Raw genomic sequence first — 20,025 nt, forward strand, 5'->3', positions numbered from 1 at the left:
TGGTAGGGATGCAGATTGGTGCAGCCACTGTGGAAAACAGCATGGAATTTCCTCAAAAACTAAAAATGGAACTGCCTGTTGATCCAGCAATTCCATTGCTAGGATTATACCCAAAGAATCCTGAAACACCTATTCGAAAGAACCTGTGCACCCCTATGTCCATAGCAGCACTGTTTACAATAACCAAGTGCTGGAAACAGCCTAAGTGCCCACCTGTAGATGAGTGGATCAAAAAACTGTGGTACATTTATCCAATGGAATACTATGCAGCAGAAAGAAAGAAGAAACTCCTACCATTTGCGACAACATGGATGGAACTGGAGAGATTTATGCTTAGTGAAATAAGCCAGGCAATGAAAGAAAAATACCATATGATATCACCTAATACAGGAAACTGTTGTCGTACTTTGTGGTCGAGGGCGCGGAAGTAATTCCAGCAGACAGAATGGGATGGACAGAAGGCTGCTGCACCCTCAGGCAAGTCAGCACTGAGCAGAGCAAGCACCTTCCTTTTATTGAAATCTGAGGGTGGCAATTACAGGATACACATCCTATCGCTTAAGGAGAAAACAGGGTACCCGGGTTCAAACATTAACTACTTGGGTACAAAACAGAACTGTAAGTCCATAAGGCTAAGTTCCAAACAAGATGATAGGAAAAGGGAGTAATGGAGTACTCAGCAAAGTCTCTTTGTTCTCAGGATACCATAGCTCAGTGGCCTGAAACAGCTTGCAGCTGCCCGTGCTAGCAAGTCCAGCTTGCTTAACTGAGTCACAGGACACCTGGACAGGGGGGCGTGAAATGCCCCTACCCAGAGACTTGATTTCCACCAACAGGAAACTAATGAACAACACAAACAAAAGAGCAAAATTGAACCAGAAACATGTAAATGTGGAGCAGACTAACAGTGACAAGGGGGGCAGGAGGAGGGAGAGAAGAGGGGTAAAAAAGGGAAGGGTCTAGTCAAGGAACATGTATAAATGACCCATGGACATGGACAACGGGGTAGGGATTGACTGTGGGAGAGGGGGTGGGTGGGGAGAAAGGAGAAGCAATGGGGGAAAAATGGGACCACTATAATAGAAAAATAATAAATTTTTTAAAAGCAAATCTTAAATAAATAACTAAATAAAAATAAAATATTAGATTACAGTTCACCAATATGTTAATTGTGTTCATCCCTGAGTAGTGAGATAATTTTTATTTTCTTCTCTTAACATATTTTCCAAATTATATCCAGCAAATACATATTGCTTATATAATCAGACAGATAGTTTTAAAAATAAGTGAATAATATAAAGCAGATTCACAAATATAAAAAGAATTTTAGCTACTAGAAAACACAAGTAGCTGAGAGAGAAATAAGTCTGTTTTGCAGTAATCAGAGATGAAGCAAGCCTAGATGATCACACCCTCACCAACACTGGCATCGCCATTGCCAAACATTTGGAATCTATAATATCTTTTCGCTTCACTACCCAAGAAAAAGGCAACAGAGAGGGAACAACAAGTGTTCCTTCAGTGCTAACATAGGTACAACTAAGACACAGTAGATGAATCGCTATGACGATATTCTTATTACATTTAATGACATCCCGTTTCATTTTTATATCTTTTATACAATTTTCAGTATAATATATCCACATCCCAAACTTCAAGAAAACTCAGATAACCAGATTTTTCCCTGGGTTATACAGTCATCGCTACTTTTTATAACAATGACCCTGAAGTGCTGTTGGATATTTAGACACTACTATCCCAAAACTCTTATGTGATGGTCATAGTAGGGGGATTTTTCATCTTCTAATTGTATAAAAATTAGTTCATATATAATAATTATCTAAAATATTCAGTTAACCAGAGACCACCCTTCATTCTCTTAAGAGTTCTAAATGAAATAGAATTTGCACAAATTCATCATTTCTTAATCATTTTAATAGCTGGTTGTTAAATGTAAACAAACAATGTTATCCCCCTTTGCAGAAATGTTACTCTCAATCAGAACCCATCCAGCTGAATGGAGCTAGAAGAAAGCAACGATCTATGTCATGCATCTTTAAATTCATGACATTCACAGCTATTAATTTCAATGTGCCCTCCACGTTGCCCAGCAATCATAGAGCATTTCCCCAGTTCATTTACAATCCTAGGACTATGATTCCCTATTTTCTCCAATCTCAGACTCCCAACACCTTCTCCCCCATCTGCACTCTCAGCACTTGACCTTGATTGCTGTTTCACTGAAAAAATAGAAACAATCATAAAGAGAACTTCCACAAGTTCCCACCAACACCTCCACCCGCCCACCAGCATCTGGGCCCTATATGCTGCCTTTCTCCTGTTACCAGGGATGAACTGTCCATCTTCCTGTCTAATGCTAAACTCTCCACTTGTTCACTGGATCCCAGTCCTTTTAACTATTCAAGAACATTGCTCCATATATTCCTCCTTTTTCTTTGTCCTACATCATTTTTCCTCTTGACTGGATTATTCCATCAGCATACAAACATGATGTTGTTATGTCTCTCATCTATTTTGCCCTCCAGCTACAAGTTTGTATTTCCAATCTTCTTTACAGCAATTCCTCTAAAAGAGTTATCTCTACTCATATCTCTAAACCCTTTTCTACCATTCTCTCTAAAACCCCCTTTAACTGGACTTTTTAATCTTCCAAGCACCAAAACTGCCCTTCACCTTTAGTGTCCACATTTTAATCTGATGGTCATTTCCTTTATTTGACTCCTGAGAAATGTTTAACCCCATTGTTCACTCTCTCCTTCTAGAAATATTTTATTGACTTGTCTTCTAGGACATCACACTCTCTTGGTGTTCTTCCTTGCTCATTTCTCCTTATTTTTTCACTGTCATTTCATTATTTCATTAACATTGGATGTCCCCGGATTCAGTCATTGGCCCTCTTCTCTTTTTCATATATGTTCACTCATTTAGGGATTGCACTTGTTCTCATGGCTTAAAATTCTATCTATATACCAGCTGCTCCGAAACTTATATCTCCAGCCCAGACCTCTCCCCGCACACCAGACATAGGTGCCCACGTGCCTGCTCAGCGTCTCCATTTGGATGTCTAGTGGGCATTTCTAACTTGATGTTCGATCTCCCTCATTATAGACTTGCTCCTCTTCTGTCTTCCTCTTTTTGGTTAGACTAAGGAGTCAACCTTGATTCCTCCTTTTGTTTTACATGTTGGTCCAACAGCAATATCTGTCAGCTCTACCTTTGAAATGTATCCAGAATCTGATGACTCTTCCACTGCTTCCTCCCTTGCCCAAGTCATTATTAGCTCTCTCCTGAATTATTTCCAAAACCATCCAACTAGGGTCCCCTGCTCCCTCCCCTGTGGTCTATTCTCGTAAGAGCCAGACAGGCCCAAATCTTTACAACGCTCTACAAGGTCATGCACAATCTCATCCAAACCTTACCACTCCGACCTCACTCACTCTGCCCCAGTCACACCCGTTTTCCTGTTGTTTATCCTACACCCCAGGCACACTCCCTGGTAAAGCCCTTTCACTTAATCTTCGAGCCCTCTGTTCTTCCCCAGCTATCCCCATGACTCACTCTCTTGCCTCCTTCAGATCTTTGCATAGATGTCACCTGTTCAGTGAGGCATTTCCTGACCATCCTATTTAAAACTGCAACCCACCCTCTCCACCAACACACCCTATTCCTTTTACCTGCTTTATTTTTTCTTCTCAGCCCTTATCATCATCCACTGTATTATACATTATGTTTATCTGGCTCAGGGTTAGACTGTGTTTACTGTTTGCTATAGCTGTAGGTATCAGAGGTTAAATTTTCTTCTGGATCTTGGTTTTTGCCTCCCATGGTTTTTATAGGTTTCCCTAAGGAGTTCTTAATTACTGTTTGAGATGCACAGTTCTTTCAGCTATTCTTCTTTTTTTTTTTTTAAAGCCCTATTGATATGGTGGTGAGGTGTGGGAGAAAGAGAAATAGTCTGTAGTCCCTGTGATTAGGTCTCAGTATTTTATTGAGCTTGTGCCTGTGAGCTGCGACCTTCACAAATGCTTCTCAGTTTTGTTTTGCCCTTAGGACAGACAGGAAGGCTAAAGGGTGCTTGAGTCAGATATTTCAGTTCCCCTAGGTTAGTTAGTAAAACCCTAGTAATCTGGGCTCTGATAAAATAGTTTCTCCTGAGGACAGGTCTTGTTAAGCAGAACAGAATGCCCTGGGCATATTTCAAAGTAGCTCCCTTCCCCTTACCTATCAGAAACACAAGGGGATTTTCCTCTGATCTTTGCTGTGAGAATCTGACAAAGCTCCCAAGCTCCCAGAAGTAAAACAGACAGAAGTGTGGGAGCCTCCCCTAAGGCTGAGACCCCCTGGAGTTTTTATCTCTCAGACTTGTCCACACTGAGCCTCTAGCAATTTGTCATTTACACATTAGGTTTCCTTCCCTGGCTCTGATTCTCTGTATCAGCCTGTTTGTTGTCTCAGATTTCTTGAGCAACAGTTTGCCCTATGACCTCAGTTGTCTGATGAATCTGAGAAGAGTTGTTGATGTTCAGTTTGTTCAGTCTTTTCTTGTTGTGTCAAGGACACAACTTCCAAGCTCTTTATATGCTGGACCAGAAACTGGAAGTCCATGTTACATATTTTTATTCATTTTATTATTATCCTTCTCACCCACATGAATGTAAGTTCTATAAGGACAGGGATTTCTGTCTGATTTGTTCCCTACAGTATCACCAGAGCTTAGAACAGTGCCTGACACATAGTAGGCACTCAGATAATATTTCCCTGAAGAAATGGAATAAATGAAAAAAGACATCTCTCAGTAGTTTCTAGTGCAGACATTTCTCTGTTGGGACCACCGAACAAAGACCTTCACCTGGATTGTCCTTCCACTTGAAAAGCTCTTTCCCAGTCTTACTCCTCTTTACCTGCTTAACTCCTCTTCATTCTTGAGTCAGCCACAATGTCAGTTCCTCAGGAAAACCTTTCCTGGCCTTCAGGTTAAAGCGTAAGCACTGATAATCCAGCTATTCCATCTCAAACTTATTGTAATTCAATAATTACATGATTACTTCTGCCTATTTTCAGAGAAGGAAAACTCTGATTCCAAAAAACCTCCGCTGCCTTGCGGCATACCTCTTCAGGGGAAAGGCTAAGGGAGTAAACCCCGACAGAAAATCCGGAGCCGGAGTCCCTAAGGCGGTTTGACGTTGTAGTCAACACCGGCAACTCCTGCGGCGCACCTGAAGCCAAGCTGTATTGACTCCGTCTTTCCCTTGGACCCTTCAGCTGCGAAGAGAGGGGGGGTCTGCTGCATGGGCAACAGCAGACCCTCCATATCACCCTGCCCAGGCTCTGTAGCTTCAGCTTCACTGGAGAGGACACTCCAGCGTCATCGCAAGATGTCGATTCAACACGGGAGGAGACAGATACCGTGTCACTCCCGAGTCGGACTGCACAGCCATTCTTGGCGGTGCAGATAGACTCTTAAGAAGCTACACCATCGTCTCTCAAGACGACGGCTGCCGACGACGGAATAGTGCTATGTATGTCTTTTCAAATTACTGATCTTTTTTCTACAATGTCTAACTTGTCATTAATTCCCATCCAGTGTGTTTTTTACTTCAGATATTGTAGTTCTCATCTCTAAAACTTTGATTTGAGTTTTTAAATATCTTCTGTGTCTCTACTTAATGTGTTTGATCTTTCCTCTAGTTTTTTAGATATATGGAATATGGTTACCATAACCTTTAATTTTCTTCTTTGCTAATTCTAACATCTGTGTCAGTTTTGGATTGGTTTTGATTGATTTTTCTCTTCATTTTAGGTTGTATTCTTCTGCTTCTTTTTATAGCTAGTAGTTCTTGATTGAGTGCCCGGCATTGTGATTTTTACCTTTTTGGGTACCGGATATTTTTGTATTACTATAAATATTCTTGAGCTTTGTTCTGAAATATAGTTACTTGGACACAGTGTAATCTTTTTGGGTCTTGCTTTTACGATTTGTTAGGCAGGACCAGAGCAGTGTTTAGTTTAGAGGAAATTGTGTCCTACTAATGGGGCAAGTCCCTTCAGAGCACTCAATGCTCTGTGAATTACAAGGCTTCCCAGTGTGGCTGGTGGGAACAGGTAATGCCCCAGGCCTTTTGTCAGCTTTGGGTACTGTCCCCTCAAATCCTTTTGGGTGATTCCTCAGCATCAAGTAGTTTCCTCACATGCACACACTCTGCTGAATATACTCTAGGAGGACCTTAAGCAGATACAGGAATTCTCCCTTCATGCAACTTTATCCACACCCGTTCTCTGCCCTAGGAACTCTAGCTGCCTTAGCCTCCTGAGATTCTCAGCGCTGTCCCTTCAACTAGGGGAGCCTCCCAAGCGCCACCTAGGATTCCCCTGCTTACTCTGGCCTAGAAACTCCCACGGTAGTAAGCTGGGGCAATGGTAGGGCTTATCTCCTTTGCTTCCCATTACTCAGGGATTATTGTCCTTTGTCGTGAGATATCCAATCTGTCCTATTGGCCAGAAGCAAAACTTTACTTTTTAAAAATTGTGACTTTCGTGCACAGAAGAGCACACATAATTATCCTATAAAGAATCTCTGAGGAACCAGAAATGAAACTGAATAATAGAGTATATACCAGCTCTAGCTTCCACATTTAGTCTTTGGAACAATTTCTTAGTTTTTGCATGAAAGCCAAAGAGCAATTGATATAATTTAATTATTTGGTCTCAGATTTAACTGAGAGATGAAGAGAAAAACATTCTCCCTGCATGAAATGTTTCTGACTCAAATATGGTATTTTTGAAATTTCCAAAATAATGTTTGACAAGACAAAAAAGTCCTTTTGGAAAACATAATTGTATTTAAGTGATCATATGTATGTTCTTTTCCTAAAGGAAAATTCTTCTGCATGTAAAGTTATCTTTCATTTTAAACCTCGAATACTTCCATTTTGCTGTTTGTAGTGGCAAAAGATAAGAAAAAACCTAAATGTTCTTCTATGGGATACTAGTTAAATGAACAGTAGCCTATTCATACAGTGTATGTGTAGAAGAATAGACAGTTCTGACATGTACTGATACATAATGGCCTACAAGATATATTGACAAGTAAAAAACAAAAGCAGTGATGTGTGTACACACACGCTTGGTCAGGCCTAAGTCTGTCTCTAGCAGAATAGATAACAAACTGGTGGTAGTGCTTGCCCCTGGGGATAAGAATTAAAAGATTGGGATGAAGGGGGAGATTTATTTTTTTACTGTATACTTTTATGCCCTTTTTAAAAAACCATGTACATGTATTACTTTTCAAACAAATCTGTTTTTTAAAAAGAAAAACTGTTCTTTAATTGACTTCTCTAATAGGAGAGATGGACACAGGAGTTGCCCTATTTGTCGCCTGCAGATGACTGGAGCAAATGAATCTTGGGTGGTGTCAGATGCACCCACTGAAGATGACATGGCTAACTACATTCTTAACATGGCTGACGAGGCAGGCCAGCCCCATAGACCATGACCTTGGGGTGAAGTGTTCTGTTACTATTGTGGGCTCCAAACACTGTGGTCACAGGGAAAGAATGCAGGGATGTGTGGCACCAGCACAGAGAACTGTTTTCCCCGCCCTCTTATTTTCCCTTTTCTGACAGTTTGTCCCATTTCTTTTGATAAACTTTTCATGTCTTCCATTTATGGTAAACTAAAATTTGCTACTGTTTTAGACCCTATTTTCCTGTTACTTACCTGTTCTAATACATTATATTAGAACTAATTGCTCTTGAATCCTTTGCTGAGGTAACAGGAACATTTCCAGAGGCTTCTGAAACATTACTATTTTTCAGGGTAGGAGTATTCTGGAATCTATTTAGGTTTAAAATAAACCATGAATGTTAAAAAGTTGTAGCCACTGAGAGAAAATTTTAAATGACTGAAAATGTGGATTGCATATTACTACTTAAATTAGTCTTTCTGCCAGAATCGAAGGAGTATGTGTGCCCCCTTGTGGTTAATTATTGCTCCTTTAATCATTTTTACTTGAAATAATCCACAGTTCTCTCATAACTTTAGCCATGTGTTTTGAAACTACATGTTTTTTACTTAATAGCCTTTTTTCCCCCCCATGTTGTATAATTTGGGTGAAGACTATAAACTTGGGCATTACTTTGCCTTGTAAATGGCTTTCTGATGGGGAATCTTCTTGACTGTTCTAGAAAGGCATTCCCACAGCTGGGGAACTATTCTAAATAACTTTTGATAATGTTATGCATCTTGGAGTTTCCAAAGAAAATTTTAGTCACAGTTCCTAAATTTTATATATCCATATTATGAAAAATCATTCAATATTGGTTTGTGGTGCTTTTATTTTCTTACCTTGAAAGTATCTTTCTGAGGCCAAGTCCAGAAACTTCTTAGATTAAGAAAGAAGAAAATAGGATGTAGCTTTTTAACCATATGTACATAAAAACACCTCTGAAAATTAGGAGATAATTTGGCTTTCTTACTGTTTCATTCTACTTCCTTTGAAAGAGAATAGTCATAATGGAATTGTAATGTTCAGTGTCACTTCAGCCATCTTTTTAAAAATGTTTGCTTGCAAAGCAAATTTTTTGTTTTATGTTTAATCATTTTTTCAGCATATAATAAAACTAGGGCCTGATGTCTCCTTTTAAAAGAATGGCATTCCATGTAACTTTTCTGACGTCTTGGTAAATTACAAGTATTTTCTGAAGTACCAAAGTATACAGTTGAAGTTGCTCCTTATTGATAGCAAAATTTTTGGGTACTAGGATTTTAATAGGTATGCAAATTAAATAATTCATTTTTAATGTCTGACCAAAGGTGGCTTGACTTTTACCCCCAAAATACTGATAACTAATTGGTTGATATTCATGATGGGGGCAGGTCAGTACCAAATAGCTAAACACTCACAATGGATATTTATGCAGAGCCCTGAGAGCTCTATCATATTGTACTTTATAGTTGTGTGACCTTGAGAAAGTCCCTTCCTCTGTTTTGTAGGTACATACTTTAGAAACTGAGACTTTATTTGTAGTTTTTACGCTTCATTTCAGCAGAAGAATCTTTTTTTCCAAGTAAAATCTTATTCAGAACCCATATATACGTGTGCTGTGTGCCTGCACACACATGCACACACACCCTATGCCACTTTATAAATTCATATTTTATTAATATAAATTTTATATAAACTTCATATACTATAATACTAAATATTATAAAGTCAATCAGTGAAAACATGTTTTAATGCATTGCTGATATCCAGTATATTAGAATTTGGTGAGTAACACAGTTGTATGATGGGACTTGATTTTTAATTTGTTTTTCCAAAAAAATATTTTAAATTCATCAAATTTGCAGGACCCTGACTCACCTCCATGGATCACTAGTATTCCATGAGACATATTTTGAAAACCTTGGGATAGATGATCTCATGATATCTTTTTTAGCTCTAAGATTTTATTTATTTTTATAAAGATTTTATTTATTTTTCAAGGGGGAAGGGAGGGAGAAAGAGGAGAGAAATATCAGGGTGTGGTTGCCTCTTGCAAGCCCCCAACTGGGGTCCTAGCCTGCAACCCAGGCATGTGCTGTGACTGGGAATCGAACCAGCAACCCTTAGGTTCACAGGCCAGCACTCAATCCACTGAGCCACAGGTTGTTGTTAACTGTCCTTTTGGATTAGACTTGCTGAGTCCAATTCAAATTGCCTAATTTAAGAACATTGCTGAAAATGAACAGAGTTGCTTTACAGATTTTAAGATCCTTCCTAGGTATAGCCAATGATTTTATCCCTCAGAATCCTTCACCTTTCAAGGAATTATTTAACAGTGAGCATAGTAACTTGATAATGCCCAAGCCTTTTTATTTTTCACTATGAGCTCCAAGAAACTAACTGATCTACTGTGAAATATAGAATGTTATTAGCCTTATCTAATAAATGAGCAGTTTTTTGCTCACTCCATTAAACTGGGTGGTAACTCTTAAGATGTGAATATTAGGTATGTTATAATAACTAATCATAAAAGTTGTAAATTTGTTTAATGGATGGAATGTATACTTTTTGTATTTGTACAGCTTTGTCTTTTTTTTAATTATGAAGTACTTAAATGCACTTACTATGATAGGAAGTATAATGTGTGCCTTCTATGATTTGTGAAATGGTTTCATGAACTTTAAGGGATTTGTTTCATGTTATAGTTTTCCCTACCCTAACTCAGTAACAAAGGGTTCACTCAAACACCATAGAACTTTAGTTCAAGGCAATGGATTTGACTCTGTACTGAATTTAGAAGTTGAGAAGAATGGTATGTCTTATTCTTAGGGTAAACTGATATATTGTGCAATAAATAATCTTTAGCAAATAAATTTTGGTTAATTGAAGAGATTTTTTTCTTATGTAATTTCACATTCTTATAAGATATATTAAATGTTTATATTCCTTAGAGGACTATCTTGTATTGTGCTCTGGGGGGGTTGTGATGCAAATTCATTTCAAATTAGACTCCATTTTCTTATACTTAATATATATCCAGGTAATAAGGCTTCTTGAAAATATCTTTTGGTTCAGTGATTTTTAACATCAGTAAGTTGGGTTTATTAAAAGGCAGTTCAGAGAATTTGCATTTTTAACTGGTTTCTTCTTCATTAAGTCAAGCTTGCCTAATCTATCCAGGAATAAGAAACTACACGAGGTTAGGGAAATCAGCTGGTCACCCACATTTATGCAGGACAACACAATGACAATATAACATAAGCAGTTTACAGCAGACTTTCATTTTTTTTCTTTTTACCCTATTGGACAATAAAAATAATTGATAAAAATATACCATCCTGCGATAGTTTTGATGTTTACCTTGTAAAATCATTTATAAGGTAAAATTAATGTCATTAGAGAAGCATATTAGAATCTTAGTGCTGAGAAGGGGAAAGCCATCTGTTAAGGGGAGTGGTAATTTATAACTAAATTTACTGATATATGTCACCATGGAAAAGAACACATTTTGATAACAAAAGACATAAAAGCCTCTTCAGATATATTTAGTAACCTTGCAGCTGTTTATAGTCTTACTCTCTGGCATCCTCTCTCTTTGTAATAAAATATTTATTTACAGGTTGAGGGTATAAACATTCCCAAGGAAACTATATTTGTCTGATTAGTGTTCCTTTTATTGTAATTGGTTACACTTGTTCTTTATAATATAGTCATTGTTCAGGTATAGAATACTTAGGTATATTACCAACATATTATCTCCAGCTGTGTCTGCAAATCCACAAAAAGATGAATATTGCCTCACCAACACAGCACTCAGAAACAAGTAAAGAGAAACCCAGCGGGATGGTTTGCAATTCTGCTGTAATCCAGGACACAAGGACGTAAAGGCTCAGGACAAGCCTTTATAAATACCAACCCAGGAGCTGTGGTTTGATTTCATGAGCCAAAAGGCAACGCCATTGATCGTTTCAGCAATGCAGTTTGAAGTATGAAACCAACGTGAAGTTGAGCCTTTTGGAGTAAGGGATAACATACCTCAAAAACTGTTCTTTTAAAAACATGGGCTAGTAAACAGTTACCTCTGACTGCATAAGAGAAAGTAGGATTCACCTCCAAAAAGGGCCAGTTAGATACAATGATGGAATAAAAGTGCAAAGTGCTACAGAAAAAGGGACAAGTAAAATACAGTAAGTGCTAAACAGATTAAAGTAATATCCAGGGAAATGAAATGAATACATGTAGCAGGAGTTAGAGGAGAAGATAGCAAAGTTTTACCTTTTAGGTCCAGTGAGCTTCAGTTTGAAATTTTTGAGTTTTCCTAATGAATGTCATCCATGTCTGAGTCTTCATGAAAAATAACGAAGCTTTTTGATAGTTTTTAATTATGCCCAGTCCTTTCTTACAGTAAAAAAACTTAAATGTTTTCTTTAAATGGTATTAACTTGAAATAGTTTTAAATTATTGAGCCACCGTCCTAACAGACTTTATTTAATAATTATAAACAAATACTTGATACAGATCAAATAACAATGAAAAACTGTACAATGCTTGTGATATTAGGGCAAATGTGTACAAACGGGGCTTTTCAAAAATAAATGCTGGGTTTTCATTCAATTTCTTAATTAGCTGTAAGATAGTATATATATTTGCCTAGTTAAAAAAACAAAAACAAAAAACTACATTTATTGTTCCATATGTTATGTTGACCAATGGAGGGACAAGCATTATAAAATAAAGTCACAGGACAAGAAATTCTGAGGTAAAATAAGCATTTTGACAGGCAAAAATAGGGTTCTTCCAACCCTGTAATTCAGAAGGATGTCCCATAGTCCACATTTGCCTACTGTAATAAACAACAAGTCCTTGAGCAGTGTGTTGTGTACGAGGAGCACATATCCTTAAAAAGTTGCCAAAAGAGAAATTCATTTAGTCAACCTACATTTACTGAGCACCTACTATGTACCAGGCACTAGTAACACAGATGAAGAGTACATTGGTAAAGCTTAAATTCAGATCAGTCTTAAAAAATACTTTCCACCTGGCCCTTGGGACCACTTATATATTCTGAAAAAGACTGTACTAAGGGAGAAATTTTGCCTTTAAAAAGAAATGTACCAGTTTACAGTGATAAAAAAAATTATAACATTTATGAGGCCTCATGGAATAGTGGAGAAAGGACTGGATAAGGAGTAGGGAAACCTAGTTCTAGTCCTACTACTTATTAGCTGTGTGACCTTAAATTAATCTCACTTTTCTGGCCCAAATTCTTCATAGGTAAAATGATAATTGGGCTAAAATCATAGAGTTTTAGAGCCCAAAGGAACAGAGATCATCTAGTCCAGTGCTTTTCAGAGTCCAGAGTTCACATAAAAATATGTAGAAGTCCCAATGAAAAACTTGATGAAAGCAGAGTCACTTTGAAGAAGCAAAGGCAGCACCCACAACCTCACTCCCCTTGCCCTCCCAGCCCTGAAATTGGGAGGGGGTTCATTTGAAAACCTCTCATCTAGTCCAAACCTTCACTCTTCAGATGAGGAAACTAAGACACAGAACAGGATTGACTGTTTCAAGGCCTACATTTGGCTTCCTAATTAGAAAGGAGGCTGGAGGGCTAAATAAAACAGTTTAAGAAATGCATAAAAAACACAAAGAAGGAAGTTGTCTATTTTAATTCTCTCAAAGTAGTTCCTTTATGAAAGGGAGCTTTGAAATTGATTTTGTTTAAGGCAGCCAGCCAGCCAGAGGCTGAAATGAACAACCACCAACTACGCTGCAGGGTCAATAGCGGAACATGGCAGAAAACCACAGGGACCCCATGTCGGTAGGCACTTGGATCAGGGAAGATCCTGGGCCCAACAGGGCAAGCACTAGCGGTTTCAAGAGAAATATTTGCAAAATTAGGAATAAGTACAGACAAGTGTCCATTTCTCTGTCCTCAAGGAGTAGTCACCATCTGTTACTCAGAAATACTAACAGAAGTGGGTATGTCAGATCTTAAAGTGATCAGTGCAACCAAAATCACTAGGTTTGAAAGACTTTCAGAATCATCTCTCACTGGAGGACAACTCCTAGTGTGGTATGTTGACACTGTTACTCTCAGCAGACTTGAAATTAAACTGGGAAGTTAAAATGCACGTCCAGTTCTGGACCTACTTAGTCAGGGCTGTGATCTCTTCCGATTTCATGGCATCGGACAGGAAGCTGAGCTCATTGCATAAGGTTTCATATCGGAACGCCATCCGGATCTGAGCAACATTTGTCTTTCGAATATCATTTCCTTCAGGCCCTTCTTTATAATAATGTTGTCCCAGAAACTTTTGCTTTTCCTGTGGGCCAAGAGAAATAAAAATGAAACAATACACCTTAGATTCACTTTCTATATCTGCACGGCAGCTCTGGCATTTAGCCACACCAAATCAGACATGCCCCTGACACCAGTCCTCTATCAGGGCATCTTCCCCCACGGGGCTCTTAGGAAATTCCTCCTGGCCTCCGTGTCCTCAAGGATGTCACCTTGACAGCCACATTAATTCCCTTCATTTCCAACTATGCCTTCATTGATCAGAAAGGAAAGATTGCTGCTGGTGAGGACAAAGGCAAGGTGAAGACTAAGAGCTGACAAGGGTAGATGGGTGTTTGGGGAGAGCCAGTCCAAGGAACCAAGTGCACAGAGTGAACCTGCAGCCTTTACTCCTCTGCATCAATATCAATAAGAGCAGCACCGATGCAGCCCTCTTCCTGTCCCAGAGCCATCACCCAGAGGAGGTACCTGGGGACCTAAGACACCATCTAGAGCAATGGTTCTCAACCCTGCACATCAGCATCACCTAGGAAGCTGTAAAGAAAATTACTGATGTCCAGGTCCCATCCCTAGTTTTTTAGTCAACGTAAGTACTATTCATCTATTCAAGAAATAACTAAGTGCCTAGGATATGCCAGGGACTGTTCTAGGCCATAGGGATATGATGCTACACAAAACGGTTCCCACCCCAATGGAACTTACATTATAGAAGGAAAGACAGAAAAACACGTAACTACATATTACAAGATAAATCATAAATATGAAGAAAAGTAGATTGAAGGGATGGGGAAGTGTGTCTGTTGTAGAATGGGTGATCGGGGAAGGCCTCTGAGAGGTGGCATTTGAGTAGGGGTCTGGAAAAGGTGACAGAGCAGCCAGGCAAATTCAGAAGTCTCCCCCTCCGGATTCTCCCCTAGAACATGAGCTTCAGCGTGACAGAGACCCTGCTTGTCCTCTTCCTCCCTGATCCCAGAGCCTGGAAAGCACCAGGTACGCAGGCATCCATTGTGCACGTGTGGAAAGGCCCAGAGAGGCCGAGGGCCATCCCCCGCCGTACCTGATGTGAGAGGCCGCTCTGCAGCACGCTGTTCCTGGCGATTTCACACAGGTCACACGTGCTCAGCTTCCACACTTGAGCGGCAATGGCATATTCTTCCATAAGCGCTTCCTAGAGTCCCCCAAAAGTAAATGTATTAGATGGCAGAAGATCCATTTCAGCGCTTCACAGATTTCCAAATCTAGAAACATCAGATGCTGCGGACTTAATTTTTACATAATGACTGGCACCTGGAGAATCAAACAACACCCTCCCCCTTAAATGACAAACTCCTAAGATCTTTTTGTGTGTGAAACCTCAGATTACCAAGGCAAGGTACATCAAAGAACACCTACATATGTATTTGTTAACTGGCACATGTTCAAAGCACTGGGCTGGTCACGGCAACACCAGCCTGCTCGCCTGTGACGGTCTCCCGCCCGGGTCAGCCAGACCTTTAGTACCTGCTGTCTAGCTTTGTTTTTTATTTAACAGACCATTTTCTTAAGATCGCCCAAAAGTAAAAGTTAATCTGAGTAAAGTACTAAGAGCAGAGATGGAACCTTAAGTAAGAATGAGAATGACCAAGTATCAGTAGTGAGACAGGGTCACCCCCGAAGGATTTGGGTTTGGGCTGCGCTTTCTTTCACTATCTTCTGGGATGTGAAATGTCTAATAATCACAAGCCCTTCCATTACCTCTTCGCCACCCCACTGCCTCTTAAAATGTGTCGTCCCAGGATTCCCAGGGGTCCCCAAGGCCTTTTAAAAGGTCCTCCCTTTTCTAACTACGTATCTTTGGGAGACAAGGTTTACTTATCACAACAGATTGAATGCAGATATGAGACTCCAGCTGTCTTCTATTAAACCAGACATTAAAGAGATTTTCAAAAATGTAAAACGATACCATTCTCAGAATATATTTTTTTGTTTTAGGAAATATGCTTATTTTTCATAAAAACTGCTTATGTTAACATTTAATAGGTTTATTAATGTAATTTTTAAGTGAGTTAACATTTTTCAATTTCTCATTAGTTTCTAACACAGTTAAATATCACTAGATATAACTCATGTAGGCAACAGCTCTCTCAGGGCCTCAGTTCTTGAGGGTAGAAAGGGGTCTTGGACCAGAAGCTTGGAGAACCTGTCCTGGAAGACTCTGGTACTTACTTCTGTTTTCACTAATCAGTGGCTGTCTTACCAATACCATCAAAATGTGCCTGGCACACTAATGGCTGGTGCCTGTGCATGAGATCACCTTTCCCTTCGCCAGAGAGCCGAGGTATAATAATAATAATAGCATTAACAAAAATGGTAGCTAACATTTTGAATACATGCTATATGCAGACGCTATTTTAGACTCTTTGGTTCGTTATCTTAATGGAGCCTCACAATAGATTACAGGTAGATGTAGAGAATTTTATCCCTGTTTTCCACATGAAAAGGAATAAGATAGAGAGGCATCAAGTGTCCCTCATCAGGCACTTACCTGCTGTCACCAACCGACCCTGAGAGCAGGCCGGAGCGTGTGCTCGGGTGCCCAGGACAGGCCAGGAGGACGGCCTGCCAGGGACCCCTGAGGCCCTCACCTTTGTGTAGTGGAACTGCATGGGGTCATCGGTGGAGAGAGAGACGTGCAGCCCCTTGTGCAGGAACTCCCTCAGAGGGTTTTTGGAATATTCGAGGAACAGACTGTTGTTGCTAAGAGGCGACATGGCAATGGGGATCTGAGCCAGGTAGTAGAGGTACTGCAACACCGGACTCTGCAAAAGAACGACCAAACTCAGGTGACAGGGCCTGAGAGGGGAAGGGACAGGGTAGACAGGGAGGAAGGGGGGGGGGGCGGCATCATCAGTGGAAGCCAGGGGCCTGGGCAGTGTCTGTGCAAGTCCCCAGTCAAGCCCGAGTTCCCCAAAGCCAGGACACCCACCCTCCCCCTGACGTCTACATTCACCTCAGCCCTGCGTCACATGCCCACCGCTCCCTGGGACTGCCCTCCTGTCTCATGCTGGAAGTGCTCCCTCTTGCCTCCAAAGTGGAGGCCCAGCTCAGGGCAGGAAGGGCAGCTACACGGCCCAGCTGACCCCAACCTGCATACTCAGCTCCTCTCCGGTAGGCGCTGACCCCAGCTGGTCAGTCCAGAAGAAGTTTTGTTCCGTTGACTGCAAACATTCAGATTGGGACTATAAACACTCCAGCTCGGCAGTGGGAAGGGGCAGACCAGAGTGGCTTTTTGATGTAGCACCTACCCCATGCGGAAATGTGACAGGTGGTCAGACCTCCCCAGGACCAGAGCAGGGGAGCAGTTTGAGCAAACATCACCCCTAGGGAGTGATTCAGATGATGGAGAAGACCCAATGTAGAGTTCATGGTAGCGCTATTTACATCAGTGAAAAGTTGGGACTCTGTCCAACAACTAGATTGGTTGAATCAATTACAAACCATCCAAATGGCAGGCTACCCTTCCAATGGCCTTCAGAATGAGTAGCAGAGAAACTATATTGCAGCATAAAAAAATGCTTATTATACAAAGTTAACAGACAAAAAAAGGAACCAAAAATCTGTTCATTATTATAATAAGCATTTAGAAATATGCTCTGGGGGAAAAAAGATGGAATTAGAGAAACTGAAAAGCTATAAATAGCTGTTTCTATTAAAGCAATAGCAATATGGCATTTTCCCCCATCTCCCCATGTTTTGGAAATCCAAATTTATAATTCTACTTTCATAATTAAATATGAAACCAAGATGACTACAGACAGCCCCAAGGGGCAAACAAGAGCCCAGGAGACCCCACTCGTCCTCAGGGGAGCCCAGGGCAGGACTGGCACTAAAGGGCAGTGTCTGTGAACAGCGCGGTTACCTTCTTGAGGAGCAGCCCATGCGAGATGTTGTCAGCAGTCAGGAAAGCAGACACCAGGTGGGTGATGGAGCCAGCTTCTCCACAGTGAGGCCGGAATAGGAACGTGCTCAGACCTCGCTCCCTGCAGAACAAGTGAGGCAGGCTCTTGCTCAGCAAGAACTCCTGGGCCACACTGCCCAGGGCTCCACAGGCTGGGATCCTAGCTCATAGCCAACTCCAGGGGAGACAGTCACCCCTGGCAGAGTCAGCACAGCAGAGCCAGGGCACCCTGGAAATTGCCCCTCCCAAAATGCAGAGGCCAGGCCCAGATGCCTCAGCATTAAGAGACATCATCCCCGGGGAACCAAGAGGGAACCTCGTGGTAGAAGCCCCTACCCTATCCTCCATCCATTCCTCCCCTTCCTCTTCACCAGTCCTGGAGCCCCGATTCATAGATGTTCAGAGGAGGAAAAGCCATGAGAAACCATTGAGTCCAACTTTGTTATACAAATGGACAAACCCAGAGAACCCAGAGGGTAGAGTGAGACATTAGAAGCCACTGAGCTGATCAGTGGCAGAGCTAGAACTAGAGGCCCCATGTCCAAAATCTCAGCCCAGACTGCCCCCTCCCAACACCAGGCCCAGTTCTTTCAGAGTCCCATTCAAAACCTCCACCCCCAAAACTAGCCTTGGCTTAGGCTGAGCTAGTGAGGCCCCAGGGGCCAGCAGGTGTGGGCGCGATGCTGAGCCTGCGGGGAGGGGAACAGATGGCTCAGTGTCCTATGCATGCAGCACCCAACTCCTGCCACGTGGGCCTCATCTGTGTGTGTGCACCGGTGGGAGTCTATGCATGTGAGACCATTGGGTGTAAGCTCCATGAGGGCATGGGTTTAGTCTGCTTTGTCCCCTGTGATATATTCGGTGCCTAGGACAGAGCCTGTCACATAGCAGGTGTACTAATTTGTTGCATGAATAGTTGCACATGTGGGCACTTGATGTGGTGTTAAGTGAACATGCATGTGTGTTTGCACGTCCATGTCTGTATCATATCAGGGATGGACAGGTACACATGTAGGTGCTAGTGGGTGTGTGAACATGTGTGTGTACAGGCATGGGGTTTGGCTACGTGGTATGTACGATCAATTGCATCTGTTGTCGTGGGCGTGACTGCATGTGTAAGTGGCCCTGTGTGGTAGGCTGGGACACGTCCCTGGGTCTGAGGTACGAGGGCCCGTGGCCGTGTGCACAGGCCCAGCTCACCCACCTGCGGAGATTGTTGAGCACCATGATGTTGGCGTACATGTAGTACAGGTAGTAGCTGTAGGGCGGGTTCTGCTCACTGGTCCAGATGTCCGGGTTGGGGCTCTTGTCTGAGAACATGTGGTCGCTGTGCTTGGACTCATCGTCCACACTGTCGAACCCCGTCACCTGGGCAGGACAAAGGGTCTTGCATCAAGCCGAGACCGGTGAGCTGCCAGAGGCCTTGGGGTCCAGGCCTCTCAGGGTCACACCCAGCTGGGGACCCCGGGGCCGCCTGAGGCACTTTACTCCCAGGGATGGGGAGTGGGCACAAGGCCACCATCTATTGCTCCAGGGCTTCCAAAGGCACCCAGAAGGCCAGGCTGGAGAGCGCTGGGCCCCGGTATGGCAGGGGCGATGGCGAGGGCACTCAGGCCAGGTGAACGGTGAGGCAGCCGTGCCCACTGCCCGTTCCCCTGCTGTGCCAAGGAGCAGGCCAGCGCTGCCGGGCGGCCACTGCCATCAGCAGCAGGGACAGCCACTCTGAGGGGGACAGGGACAGGCATGTCCCACGCACCTACTGCACATCACGCCCCACGTGAAGCGCTTACCACACACCAGCTAATTCAATCCTCAGAGTGGGCCTGTGAGGGAGGGCGTGGCTGTGAGCAGGCCAGGGCCGTGGCCTTTAAGCAGCTTGGTCCGGTGAGACCATCAGGCTCCGAGCCCAAATGCGCTCAGCGCCTGGACTCAGGGGCTGTAGGTGGGGAACGCCCTCGGGCATGTCCCAGGGTGGTCATGGAAAAACAACCCAGATGCTTCACAAACAGGCCCAGGTGGGCCCCATCCGTGTGACCCTTGGAAGGCTGAGCGATGGTTCTGGGAGGAGGTGGCTCTGCTCACCAGCTCTTCCCTGGGAACCTCTGCACCAGGCCAGAGAAGCTCAGCTGGGGGCCCCAGGGGCCCCACCCTACTCACATAGGCTTCCTAGTCACCTGATCCCAGAGGCCAGGCCTGGCCACAAATGTACCTATGAGGACGCAGCCTCATAGCCAGCAGGGGAGGCAGCTTTGCTAACATGTGTCCCTCCTTCTACTCACCCAC

The 20,025-nt window shown here is 42.3% G+C and overlaps 2 protein-coding genes across 3 annotated transcripts in view; one reads left to right on the forward strand and one right to left on the reverse strand.

Moving 5' to 3' along the window:
* The window catches only part of RNF141 (ring finger protein 141), a 35,288-nt gene extending 25,458 nt beyond the window's left edge, over positions 1-9,830 (forward strand). For both annotated transcript variants that reach the window (XM_090264059.1, XM_090264065.1), the window contains exon 6: positions 7,363-9,830. In XM_090264059.1, coding sequence (XP_090120185.1) covers positions 7,363-7,513 — 151 coding nt within the window. In that variant the 3' untranslated portion in view covers positions 7,514-9,830. The remainder of the gene's footprint in view (positions 1-7,362) is intronic.
* Positions 9,831-11,962: 2,132 nt separating this feature from the next.
* Positions 11,963-20,025, reverse strand: part of AMPD3 (adenosine monophosphate deaminase 3) — a 39,858-nt gene continuing 31,795 nt past the window's right edge. The window contains exons 11-15 of the mRNA XM_090264080.1: positions 18,947-19,110; positions 17,704-17,824; positions 16,430-16,603; positions 14,863-14,973; positions 11,963-13,830 (exon numbers count right to left, since the gene is read on the reverse strand). Of these exons, the coding sequence (XP_090120206.1) occupies positions 13,654-13,830; positions 14,863-14,973; positions 16,430-16,603; positions 17,704-17,824; positions 18,947-19,110 (747 nt within the window). The 3' untranslated portion in view covers positions 11,963-13,653. The remainder of the gene's footprint in view (positions 13,831-14,862; positions 14,974-16,429; positions 16,604-17,703; positions 17,825-18,946; positions 19,111-20,025) is intronic.

The sequence above is a fragment of the Furipterus horrens genome, unplaced genomic scaffold, assembly GCF_987537825.1.
Source record: "Furipterus horrens unplaced genomic scaffold, mFurHor1.1.pri manual_scaffold_2, whole genome shotgun sequence".
Classification (NCBI taxonomy): Eukaryota; Metazoa; Chordata; class Mammalia; order Chiroptera; family Furipteridae; genus Furipterus; species Furipterus horrens.